Below are 13,417 nucleotides of genomic sequence, written 5' to 3' on the forward strand. Positions count from 1 at the left end.
CTTAGTGTTGATATCTTCCTCACCGAAATCCTTACGCTGTTCACCTTCCACCTGACGTGTTTAACTACACATTTTATTCTATTTTTTTTTTTTAGGTAAATACGGTATCCTAATATTTTTATATTCAGTTTTAATCGTCATCGTGCAAGCTGTTTCAGGAACATTCTAAACCAAGCCTTGTTCAAAATGTAGTTATTTGATTTCCCTTACTTACATAATGGCACAACCTTATATAGAAGGAGAGCCCCTTCTGATCCAGTGTTGGGATAGTATCTCTGTATCTAATAGATATTATGACATAACGCTGTAACAGCATCTGGCATCTGGTTACATCCATATGCACTCTTAAATAGCTATAGAATATTACTTTCCACTCCCAGTTAAATTATTTGTATTATCTTAAAAAGGAACAATTTTGGCTCTTCTTCATCAAACATCGTCATTAAATTAAGGCGTTAGTGCAAAGAGGGGCCTTCAAAGCGTGATAGTGTAAGAGTGATAGTCTCTCTGCGGTGTCCTGCATTGAAACCTGGTAAGCATGGGGGGATGATGGTTAGAGGATGAGACTTCCTGACATAAAATGAGCACATTCCGGGGGTCAGATGTATTGCATGAGGCCTATTTAACAATAAGGATTATATACTTGAACGATAGATCTTAGAAAGATAGATCTTGAAAGAGTCGATCTTAGAAGTTATACACACACACACACACACACACACACACACACACACACAATCGTGTGAGGGATGTAGGTGCCAGCTAACATTTGTGACTTTATAACAACGTCTGAAATCGTCACAATAGTCACCCACCTTAAACTTCCAGGTTATATGTCAGTGATCTCTCAATAAAGGGGGCGGGTAATGAAAACAGGGACTCTAATTAAAGATGAACAAAGTACTTTTTTATATAATTTGTCCCAAAGTAAACTGTTTCAATTACTGAAGGAAAAAATTTTGCACTACAATGGACACTGATATAAAACTTAAGCATTTATTTAAAATTAAATATGGTTAGGTGTGTGTAAATTAAATGAAATTGAAAATATGTCCCAAAACATCTGATAAGCAGGGTGTTCCGGTCTGAACGACAGAACAGACCCAGTGTGATCACTATCTCGTCCCTCTTCCCTTGACCTCTTGCAAGTCAGTGTCTCAGGAGAATCTGCTTGTCAGTTGCTATTAGTGCTCCCCCCACCCAGATGTGTCTGTGATTTGCTCCCCAGGTGAACTCAAGGTCAGTCAGAAGCACTTTGAAGAAGCTTTCAAGAAAGTGAAATCTTCTATATCAAAAAAGGTAAGAAATGCTCTTAATATGTGTAGAGAAGAACTAGAATGGAGATTGTGAGCTTATGGAAACAAGGAAAATAAATGTCTTTATGGGAGCATTCTTGAGACTGTAGTTTTGTGTGTTTCTTGAAAGTCTGAAGCCGAGAGAGGGTGACGCATGTGGGTCTGTCCACCATCTGAGGATTTTTAGTCTCTTTGGTCCACGTGTCCCCTGACCTGCTCCACCCTTCCCAAGACTCTTACCTGCCTGGAGCCAGACTTCCTCGTTGGCACACGGGACTCACCCACACATTTCAGGCGGGTACAGATGTCCTCCCAGTAAGGTCAGAGAAGGGTTAAACACAAGAACTCCTTTGGTGGTAACAAGGACAGCCAATGCCACACAGAGCTGCGGGGGTGCGTCCAGCCCTCTGAAACGCCTAACTTGGGCACCGCTGTGATAAAGCTCGTTCACCTGGCTGCCTTGTTTCGGGGCTCCTGGAAATGTAATGCGCGTTAGCCGCGAGAACCTGCTTCCTGATGGACTAAAACTCCCTTTAAATCATTAGGCATTTATTATCCCAGGCCTGGTATTTCTGATGATAATTACTGATTGAAAACCTTGGAGTCAAAGTCCAAGGAGTTATGGGAGGTGGGCTGCCCTGTTTGGTGTCTCAAAATTTGCTCTGAACCTTCTAAGTGAGGTGACTGCTGTACCACTTTTATTTTTTTTTTAAAGATTTTATTTTTAGTTAATCTCTGCTCCCAAAACGGGGTTCGAATTCACAACCCCGAGATAAGAATCTCAGACTGTACTGAGTGAGCTGGCCAGGCGCCCTCCCCCCATTATGCTAACCACAGAAGCTGGTTAATTGGTCGGGGCTGGTGGTGGTTCTGATTCGGCCTGAGAAGAGTCTGCTGTACCCAGACTCAGTTCTCCGCCGTAGCTGGAAGCAGTGGTCTGCCTTTACCTCTCAGGTGTTTTTGTATCCCAGAGGAAACAGGTCTGTTCTGCTGAGCATCTTCAAGTAAAACCCAGTCTTGTGAGGCGCCTAGGGCGCCTGGGTGGCTCAGAGGGTTAAAGCCTCTGCCTTCAGCTCAGGTCATGATCTCAGGGTTCTGGGATCTCTGCCCAGCAGGGAGCCTGCTTCCCTTCCTCTCTCTCTGCCTGCCTCTCGGCCTACTTGTGATCTCTCTCTGTCAAATAAATAAATAAAATTTTAAAAATAAATAAATAAATAAGAATCATTTTTTAAAAATTAGAAAATTAAAAAAAAAAACAACAACCCTGTCTTACTCATTAAAATCGATAATAGTTTGGCAGACCGGTACTCCTCGTTTTGACGGACAAGAGATTCATGATGTTAGTGTCCTCCAGAAGGCTTCGTCATCAAAAACATGGTTTTAGTTGAAATTGTTCCTCACCCGCAGCTGGAGCCCCGGGCTTGTCAGGACTGAGAGGACATGTGGATGCGGCTCCTCCCCTAGCCTCACTGTGCTTAGTACAAATGTATCCACACGGTAGTGCACACACACAAGTTTTTTTTTTTTTTAAGATATTATTTATGTATTCATGAGAGACAGAAGAGATAGAGGCAGAGGGAGAAGCAGACTCCCCACTGAGAAGGGAGCCTGATGTGGGACTCAATCCCAGGACCACAGGATCATGACCTGAACCAAAGGCAGACACTTAACCATCTGAGCTACCCAAGCACCCGCGCACACACAGTTCTGTGATCTCCGTCAGTGTCTAGGACATTCCATCCCTTCCGAAGTTCCTTGTGGCCCCTCTGTGGCCAATGCTGACAGCACTGCCCGTGATTGCAGATCTGACCTGTCTGTGGGCTGCATCCCACCCCATGGCATGAGCTCCCCAGTCCGGCTGCTCTGCTCAGTGGAGGCTTCTGGGTTCCATCCCTGTTATGTGTCGCCCATTTCTACCTGAGCAGTTTTCCAGGATAAGAATATAGCATGGCTCCTTCTCGTTTCCTCTGCTGGGGGACACTTGGTGCTCCTGGGGTATGTGGGGCTTTCATGAGTAATGTGTGTGTGAGAGTAGTGTGCTGGCTTGCACTTCTCCCTGGTGTGCAGCTGGGGCGGCATGGCCAGGGCTCCAGACCCTTCCTTGGGGAGCCGCTGAGTCCCCCAGTGTCATAGTCCTTTCACAGCATTAAGCGGCATAGAAACTGGTATCTCATGTGCTCTCCATGAGCATCTCCGAATGGTAGGACACCCAGCAAAGTTTCACGTACCTGTGAGCTGTTTGGAGTTCTGCTGTCCTGTCCTCGTGCTTCGATCTTAAAAGCACTAGACTTGTATCTCTCCTTGCTATAAACGTGCACAGATTCTTACTTATTCAGATGTGCATGCGGAGGACATTCTCTCCAAATCTGCTGCTCACCTTTCTGTCATCTAAAAGCACCTTCTGGAGAGCAGGATCCTTGAATCCAGATGAGGGCCCACCTGGCTCCTGTGTATATGGCTTGTGCGTTCTGTCGGGAGAAATCTTGGCAATTTCAGGTTCACAAAGATTCTCACCTTTGCTTTTTTCTATACATGTCATACTTTTTAGCTTTTACATGGAGCCTTGTGATCCATCTCAAATTAATATTTTAGTTTGATGGGAGGGGAGGTGGGGGCCATGGTTCCATGTTTCCATGTGGCTCCAACTTGCTGTGACTCTGTTGAGAAGACTTCCCTATGGAGTCACCACCCCCTCTCTGAAAACCAGTTGTTCGTAGAGGCGTGGATCCGTTTCTGGATCTGACTACATCTGTCTTAATGCTACGGTATCTTTTTTGCCACTGTCTTGATGACCATAGATCTGTAAGTCGTGGGATCAGGTATAAGCTCTCCAAATTTGTCCTCTTTATCTCCCCTCAGTTTTTAAAAATATCTTAAACCCTTTTCATGTCCACATAAAGTTTATAATCAGCTTATCAATTCCTGCACAAGAAGCCTGCTGCGATTTGGAATTGGACTGAATCTAGATCAGTTATGAGAACAGCGCTTGAAAGTTTTTCACTTCATGAACTTTGTACATCTGTCCATTTAATTAGATTTGTTTAATTTCTCTCAGTTAAATTTATTCACTTTTTAATACATTTCACTTCTTAGATCCACAGGATTTACCCAGTAATGTGAACTTTCATGGTAAATATTTTACCATCTTTCATCAAATTTATTCCCAAGTAATTTATACTTTTTTGTTATTTATGGATTTTTTTTTTTTTTTACATCTTGTTTTCTAACTGTTGCTAATATATAGAAATTCAGTTAGTTTTTATCTATTGACCTTGGATAGCTCATTTATCACTCTCTTTCTTTATCTCCAAAAAGATCAGTTTTTTAGAAACTGCTGTATTTTGAAAAGTTCTCATGTTTGTTGCTTGAGTGACTTTATTACAGAGGCTACAAATGTGTCGTACAAAGTTCAAAAATCACTTGACCTGATTTCAAAATTTGGCTATGTTCTCATCCAAGCAGCTACAACAGTTAAGGGTTAAACCTTTACTTTATCTCCTTTGCACACTTTTGCAGGTGAATCTGACACCAATGTGTATTGTGCTTTTTGGGGGGGGTTCTCGGATCCTTCTCATTCCTTTTTTTCCTGATCCTTCCCAGTTGAGAACTGTGGTAAAGAACCTCTTCCTTCTGGTTGAGGATAGTGCAGTTGAAATTAGAGGCACAGGCAGGGTTGAAAGGTGTGGCACTATTTGGGATGTGAATCTGAGTAGCTCATTGATAAGCCACTTCTTTTTGCTTTTGTAATTAGGGCTCTTAGTTGTAAAGGACAGAAACCCAACTCCAACTCATGTGAGTAGGGGAAACAGAGTTGTTTGGAGGTACCTGGGTGGCTCAGTTGGTTAAGCATCTGCCTTCATCTCAGGTCATGATCCTGGGGTCCTGCGATCGAAGCCCCAGAAGTGGGGCTTGCCTCTCCCCCTCCTCATACCCTTGTGCTCGCGTGATCTCTCTCTCTCAAATAAATAAAATAAAATGATGCATCTTGAGTTTAAAAAACAACAACAGTTCATTGTTCCACTTAACAAGGATCTTGAGAGCACAGATGGCTCTAGGCATGCTGGCTGCCAAACCTCATTGCTTCCTTTCCTGGGGGAAGGTGGGAGGCTCAGACTTCTCCCAGCAAGAGAGTTCCCCACAGGCTCTAACGGGAGAGTCTCAGGGAACCCTGGGGTCAGTCCAGCCCAGGTTAAGATCCCGTGCCAGAACCAGTCAGTGTGGCCAATTAGGAAATTAGATGCTCTGGCCAGGCTGGGCTGTGAGGGGCCATGGAGTTTGGTCACGCCTTCAAGGCTTAGAATGAAAATCTGTAAATAAGATGTTGGTGACTCAGGTTAACTGACATGGTAGTGGTGGGTTTGGGGTTTGGGGTTTGGGGTCTTCCTGCTGAAAGAAAATCGCTAGATTTTGTTTACTGTACAAGGAACACACATTTTAGCCTCTCGGACCTTCTTACCAAAATGGCAGTTGCTTTGAAGTGAGTTAACATGGGATTAATGAGACGTCTAAGAAGACAGAAGTCCTGTCTCGAGGTCTACCGAGTGGGCCTTCATAGTTCTCAAATACTCAGCACACTCTTCACTTAGAGACCCAATGCAGAAATGTGTCACCTGGCCCAGTAAACCGTTGGTAACTGGTTCAGGGTGGAGGTGTCGGCAGCGAGCAGACACTCCTCTCCGGCTGTCCTTTCCGGCTGTCTGTCCTCACCAGCTGTCCATCCTCGGCCGACTCTCACTCGGGCAGGGCGAGGCCCTCGGGCTCCACTGAAGATCCCTGCCCGTCCTCACTGCTAGTGAGTGGCTGTGTCCTGTTTGGTCCCAAGAGGACCTGACAGGCTGCAATCTGTGAGGACAGATCCCTGACACAAAAGCCAGGACCCTCTGCCAGCGGCTTCTCCCAAATCCAGAGGCGAGCGTCCCGGCCGCGCGTGCATCACAGAGCAGTGTCATTCCCTGTGCCGGTTCCCTGTGCACTGGAGACTTGAGGCCCCCCAGCTACTGTCCATGTTGAGACCTTGAGGTTACTTTCCCAGGTATTTATTATCTCCCAGTACAGTCTCGTCATGCTGCTCGCTCTGGCATCGTTCCACCGTCAGGAAGGAAACCTCACTCAGACGGACAAGCCGGATTTTGTTCTTTACTTCCTCTGTTAAACCACCCCAGAGCAACTCTCCTGTTCATTTGCTCACTGGCGGCGTGTTTTTCACACCTGCTGCCCCCAGCTCTAACTTTTTCTTCTCCACACCCAGGAGTAGATGGTTCATTTCCCAGATTATTTCCACCCCATGGACAGTCCCAGGAGAACAGCTCCTCAAGTCAGAGTTTCCAGCTGTGTTTGTTTTGTTTTGTTTTGTTTTTAATTTATTTGACAGATCAAGATCACAAGTAGGCAGAGAGGCAGGCAAAGAGAGAGGAGGAAGCAGGCTCTCTGCTGAGCAGAGAGCCTGATGCGGGGCTCGATCCAAGAACCCTGAGATCATGACCTGAGCCGAAGGCAGAGGCTTAACCCACTGAGCCACCAGGTGCCCCCCAGCTGTGTTTTAATGGGTTACCTACAATCCGACTCGTTACGTGTGTCGAGTCCCTGCTGTATGCGTGCCAGGCTCTGTGCTGGACTCACAGAAAAATTGCAGGGGACAGGCTACTACACATAGAACACGTATTGACCTGGGCACTAGATCCCATCAGTGTTAGAACGGGGCTTCCATGTAGCTTTTGCTACATGGAAGGGACCAACTACATGACAGAGGCAGTGTGACTGATTTTATTAAAGACATCTGCACCTGTCATGCCAGACGTTATCAAAGCCTCTGCGGATGTCCTAGTGAGACTTAGTACTAGTGTAGTCTTCATAGTTTGGGAGATCGTAAATCTCTAAATATTTGATTTCTGAAAAACTTAGCGAATAAGAAGCTATAACTTCCCCTGGGGAAGTAGGCATCTTATGAATTTTGAATAAATATTAAATAAAGCAGACGACCAAGCTGATTATTAATTTGATCTTTTAAAAATAAGGCAGGGCATCAAGGTGAAGCCCCACACTCCCACTGGTTCTCATGAAACAATTACTTACAAAACTAGTGACAGCTGTTGGGCGGGGAGGAGACTAGCTTCCCTTGGGGCCTTTTTATCTTTATTGAACTTTGCACCATATGAAGGTCTTACCTAGTCAAGAAAAGTAAATACTGGGTGCCTGGGTGGCTCAGTGGGTTGAACCGCTGCCTTCGGCTCAGGTCATGATCTCAGCGTCCTGGGATCGAGTCCCCCATCGGGCTCTCTGCTCGGCAGGGAGCCTGCTTCCCTCTCTCTCTCTCTGCCTGCCTCTCCATCTACTTGTGATTTCTCTCTGTCAAATAAATAAATAAAATCTAAAAAATAAAAAATTTTAATTTAAAAAAAAAAAAGAAAAAGAAAAGTAAATACTGAGGGGAGCACAGCTGGTTCAATTGGTGGAACGTGTGACTCTTGATCTTTGGGCTGTGAGTTCCAGCCCCACGCTGGATGTAGAGATTACTTAAAAAACAAAAAGTTTTGAAAAATTAAAAACTAAACAGGTGCCTGGGTGGCTCAGTCGTTAAGCATCTGCCGTCAGCACAGGTCATGATCTCAGGGTCCTGGGATTGCACCCATCGTACTCTCTGCTCAGCAGGGAGCCTGCTTCCTCCTCTCTCTCTGCCTGCCTCTCTGCCTACTTGTGATTCCCCCCTTTCAAAAAATAAATAAAATCTTTAAAAAAAAAAGGAAAGAAAGAAAGGGATTGCTCTAACCTGGTTATAATGTAGGGGTGCTTAAAATGTCTTTACTGTAGATTATTCGGCACTGAAACTGATGTACAGAGGGACTGTTTTACCCTATTTCAGAGTTAATTCATCATTTCACTAATTCCTACTTTATGTTCACCTTTGAAACTGTTTGACAGGTACTTGAAAAATCACTAAAACAAGTTACTTAGATTTTTTTTTTCTAATCCGTCTTTCAGACCGGAGGTGAACATTAAGTACAGTCCAGGAAATGGGTTTCCCTAGTGAATGGGAAACGCCCTCTAGTCAGGGTCTGACTTCTCGCAGAGAGAACAAACAGAAGAGTTTGCCTTTCTCTGCCTGACCCAGGATTGTGGCCAGGATAAAAGCTAGTGGCCGTAAAGTCCCCTCTGAACACCGGACAGACCTCATACGTGTGGGACAGACCTCATCGTGGCCGCTTGTGCGAGTGTCTCGGTGTCCGCCAGACGTCGGGAACGCGGCTGTGCCTCTAGCACGGGGCCCTGGGCTGGTCGGCACATGCCATGCTAAGGCCATTTGTTGCTGTTCGAAATCGTGTAAATGGCTCTACTCCGTGGTCTTTTTAATTCCTGCTTAATTTGTGCTGGGGACCAGATGGTGCGACTGAAAGTTGCTGTGGAAAACCAAGCAGACTGCAGCAGCAGGAAAGCTGCAGGAAGACCAAGCTGGGAGTGGGGGCGGCTAACAACACTGATCTGTTTTCCAGAAGCCTCAGTAACTAAAACGCTGTGATAATGGGCCATGACCTGACCCTAATACATAACTTCTACAAACAGTCCATCATGCTGGTCCCCACACCAGTGACAGAAAGACGGGCACTGATGTGGGGGCAGCTGGGGGAGTCGGCCTCCCAGGTCCCGTGGCAGGCTGGGCACACTCCACAGAGCTGCAGGTAGAGGGACTGGGGGGCGTCCCTATCACGGTGTCGTCCCTCATCACGGTGCCGGCAGGACTGGCTTCTCCCGAGGCCACTCCCAAGGCCTCCCCGGGCCTGTCTGTTCTTCATCCGCCTTCCTGCAGAAACACTGGTCCCGCTGGCTTAGAGCCCATCGTGGGGGGGTTCCTTACAAATTCACGGCCTCCCTGAACACCTGACCTCCAGTCACGGTTACTGTGCGGTCCTGGGGGAAGATATCAGCATGCGCATTTGGGGGACGCATATCGGCCCCTGTCACACTCACGAGCTCTGTCTTGTCCTCTGTTCTCAGGACCAGGTGATGTATGAAGCTCTGCAGCGGTCCCTCAGCCGGTGACCCCGGCGGCAGCGGGCCCTGGAGCAGGTCAGTGTGTCCAGCCGGCCGAGCTGCCCGCTTGCCACCTGATGCAGAGGGCGTCCCTTGTGAGCGTGTTACTCCCGGAGTGATGTGGCCTGTTGGAGCCGAAGACTCTTTCCGTCTGGCTAGCTGGGCGCGGGAACACCCTCCCTTCTCTTTAACAAGAAAGATGTTTAACTGTTAAACTAAACTGATGACTTTTTTTAAATAAAATTTTGAAAACAGTCTCGAGTGTACTTCAGCAGAGTTGCGATCACAGTAAAAAGAACTTTGCCCTAAGCCATCTGAGTGTAAGTTGCCTGCTCGAGGCCCGGTCACCCCCAAACACTATGATGTACGTCTCCCGCGCCCCAGGCTCCCCCGATAGCCAGCCGTCACACTCAGGAAACCAGCTGTGAGACGTGGCCGTCCCGTGGCCCCCCAGCTCCGCCAGGCCTTTCTCTCCAGCTGCCCCAGGTCGTCCTTTTGACAGAAGGGCCAGGAGTGAGCTGTTCAGTCTGTTCCTGTTTCGCTCCCGTTCCCTCAAAGTTGGAGCACTTCCCGTCTCCTGACTTCTGACTCTCTGGAAGGTTCTGGGCCAGTTACTTTGTAGAAAGCCATCAGCAGTTTGTCAGTGGTATCCTCATAGACCCACCCCAGGTACGCGACCGTGGTTACGCAACTGTGGCAGGACTTTGACGAAGTGTGCTGTGTTCTCACTGCGTCCTGTCTGGTGGTGCCGTCGGGGTTTGTCCCGCTCCTGACGCAGTCCCTGTGATCCCGTGGGAGGGTGGTCCTGCTGGGCTGCTCACACGTGGCTCTTCTGGAAACCATGAGCGACTCCCTTCCTTGTGGAACATGCGACTCTCAGGTTGCCCTGGGTCTGGCCGGTTGGGAGCCCCTCCCTTGCCTGGGACAAGTCCCTGCAGCGTTCGCAAGGGCCGCGTCTCTGTTCGCTATCATCGCTCATTCGCTGTGCTGCTTGCGGCGTGATGTCACTGCAGATATGGGGCACCTGCCTTCTTTTCCTTCCATTCCGCACTCCACCTCACGCTAAGGAAATGTTTGTGCTACTTTGAAGAAGAATCAGTGGGGGCGCCTGGGTGACTCTTGGTTTCGGCTCAGGTGGTGATTCCAGGGTCCTGGGCTCGAGCCCCACATCATGCTCCCTGCTCAGCGGGGAGCCTGCTTCTCCCTCTCCCTGCCCCTGCTTGCTGGCTCTCTCTCTCTCTCTCTTAAATAAATAAAATCCCCCCACCGCCGCCGCCCAAAATGGAGAAGCTCCAGCAGATGAAGTTTCCAGCAGAGATCATTAGCTTCTCTTCCCTCCGTCCCAGTACTTGCTCTTCCTCCTGGTCACCCGAGCTCAAGCCTTGAAGGGTGTTCAGTTCTGAGCGGCGGTCAGGTCTCTGTTACACAGACGTGTTTCTGCAAACTCCCCTTCCCTTGGCCTCAAGGGCTCAGCCTCGCGCTGCCATTACCTTTCCTTATTGACCGGGGTCTGCTGGGCCTCCCGTTCCAGTCTCGCAGACACTGAAGCCAGGGCCGCCTTTCCAAAACACTCCTAAATGACATGGAGACAGAGGGTCGGGTCCCTCAGGCCTGACCTCAAGATCCAGCCTCCATGAGGAAGAGCAAAGGGCTAAGACTCGGGGCCTTGAGGAGTCTTGCAGGGCTGTGGGGGGTGGGTGTTGCAGCCAGCAGAGACCGGACCCAACCAGTCTGCACTACCGTGGGCCCCAGCGCTGACCCCTCACCGGCTTTCCTCCTCATGACCATGTGCTAACTCTTGAGCATGTTCACAGACACGCCACTCATGAAGAAGCATGATGTTTGGGTTCGCAGGTGCTAATAAACCCATAAACCCGGCCCATACATGCTTTGCTGTGACTGACCTCCCTGCCAGAGGCCCCTTTCCTCTGCACAGCTCCCTCCAGCTGGACCTTAACCCCAGCAGCCTCACCTTGAGCTCCTGTCAGCCTCTAGTCAGTTCTCCTGGGGTTCGGTTCTCAGCCCGAACTCATTAGTCTAATTATACACGGACCTTCGTGCTGTGACATCAGCCCACCCTCAGCGCCTGCCCTGTCTCCCCACCCCAGCCCTGACTGATGTGCACTCATTCCAGGGAAGCTCATTGTTCTCAGAGCCTCTGCTGGGGAGGCCCCCACCCCCTGGAGCACCTCCTGTGTCCCGACCCACCCAGTGCAGGGCGTCCGGGGCCTGAAATACCACTTCCTGAGAAGCTTTGCCTCATCGCTCCCTCTGCTTGTGCGTGGGCCGAGTTTCGTGCTGATGTGGCCGGTGGCGCCCACATGGGATCCTCCTCAAGCGCGAGACCCACGTTCTCCACGCGGCGCCCAGACCCCTTCCTGCCTCCGCGGCACTCGGAATAAGAACAAAGTAACTGTTGGGACGCCTGGGTGGCTCAGTTGGTTAAGCGGCTGCCTTTGGCTCAGGTCATGATCCCAGTGTCTTGGGATCAAGTCCCATGTCGGGCTCCTCGCTCCACGGGGAGCCTGCTTCTGCCTCTGCCTCTGCCTTCCACTCTGCCTGCCTGTGCGCTCTCTCACACTCTAACAAATAAGTAAATAAAATCTTTAAAAATAAAAAAAATAAGAACAAAGTAGCCGTTGAGTTGCATAGCCAATCTCTTCCCCACAGGAAGCTGCGTTAACACTGGGGAGATCTGATGTTTCCACCAAGGTGTCTACCCAGGTGGGACCTGGTAGCTCCGAAGAGGAGCCCGTGGGACTCTTGGGGGCGCGTCATCTGCTGCAGGGTTATTGCTCAGAAGGATTCCCAAAAAAACACTTGTCCCCGGCTGAGCAGCCCGAGTGTGCCCAAGACTCTCAGAAGACACTGTTGTGGGAGTTGGGCCTGCATGAGCATTCTCTAAAACAGAAGGCTTTAAAGATTATTTATTTATTTATTTGACAGACAGAGATCACAAGTAGGCAGAGAGGCAGGCAGAGAAAGTGGAGGAAGCAGGCTCTGTGCTGGGCAGAGAGCCTGATGCGGGGCTCGATTCCAGAACTCTGGGATCATGACCTGAGCCGAAGGCAGAGGCTTTAACTCACTGAGCCACCCAGGCGTCCCTAAAACAGAAGGCGTTAAAAAGAGACAATGTGTGTGTGTTTTACACCAAAATTCTAATTCTCTTGTTTTGCGCAGACAGGAGCACAGGCTGTCCCACTCTGGCAGGCTGTGAGGGAGCCTGGTGAGCGGAGTCTGGGTTCTCCGGAGACTCCAGGAAATTTTGCTGGCTTGAACTTTGTCAGAATTAACCGTGTAGAATGCAAAGTGAGTGTCACGATCACCGGGGGCTTGAGAAGTGCAGACACGGAGTGAAGGAAGCAGCTGTGGCACCCAAGGAAATCGTGTTTCAAGGTACAAGGTGCTGTCTAGAAAGGGGATCAGCAAATCTAACTCGATAAGCCCTTTGGGGGCACCTGCTTCATGTCTGCTGGTTTTCAGTTGCCTCCTTGATTTTTCCCAGCTCACGAAGAACTTACAGTCAGATTTTCCAGCCCTCGATTGCCACACTCAGTTCATGGTCCAGCTTAGATTCACTTATTGGAAATGCAATTAGGACTCCTGGGTGGCTCAGTCAGTTCGGCGTGTGCCTTTGGCCCAGATCATGATCCCGGTGTCGTGAGACTGAGTCCCGCATTGGGCTCCCTGCTCAGCGGGGAGTCCGCTTCTCCCAGTCCTGCTGCTGCTCCCCCTGCTCGTGCATGCGCGCTCTCTTGCTCCCAAATAAATAAATGAGTCTTTAAAAATAAATAAACGATAAAGTAATGGATGACCTGTCTTTGAATTCAAGCGGCTAGTATCAGAGGCCTCAGGCAGCAGCCGCTCAGTGGACGTTGAGCTTGTGCGGAACAGTCGAGTGTTTAAATGGCTGTCGGGTCTTTCCGAGGAGCTCATTGTCAGTGGGCTCCTAGGGCAACATGGAACCACAAAGGTGAACGTGGGAACCGTGACGATACAGTGGAATGCGTGGTTTGCCTGATTATAGTGGAAGCTGTCAACGCTACGTGTAAAAGAACAGCGCTTGGATAACCATGAGCAAGTTGCTGCTTTTGTGG

The 13,417-nt window shown here is 48.9% G+C and overlaps 1 protein-coding gene across 6 annotated transcripts in view; it reads left to right on the forward strand.

The window, feature by feature from the left end:
* The window catches only part of NVL (nuclear VCP like), a 99,732-nt gene extending 90,158 nt beyond the window's left edge, over window positions 1-9,574 (forward strand). For all 6 annotated transcript variants that reach the window (XR_014304285.1, XM_082704507.1, XM_082704504.1 and 3 more), the window contains 2 exons: window positions 1,229-1,299; window positions 9,285-9,574. Coding sequence is in view for 5 of the 6 variants with exons in the window: in XM_082704507.1 (XP_082560633.1) it covers window positions 1,229-1,299; window positions 9,285-9,329 (116 nt within the window). In the remaining variant the exon portion in view is untranslated. The remainder of the gene's footprint in view (window positions 1-1,228; window positions 1,300-9,284) is intronic.
* Window positions 9,575-13,417: the final 3,843 nt, after the last annotated feature.

The sequence above is a fragment of the Mustela nivalis genome, assembly GCF_964662115.1.
Source record: "Mustela nivalis genome assembly, chromosome: 16".
In the NCBI taxonomy this organism is placed as follows: Eukaryota; Metazoa; Chordata; class Mammalia; order Carnivora; family Mustelidae; genus Mustela; species Mustela nivalis.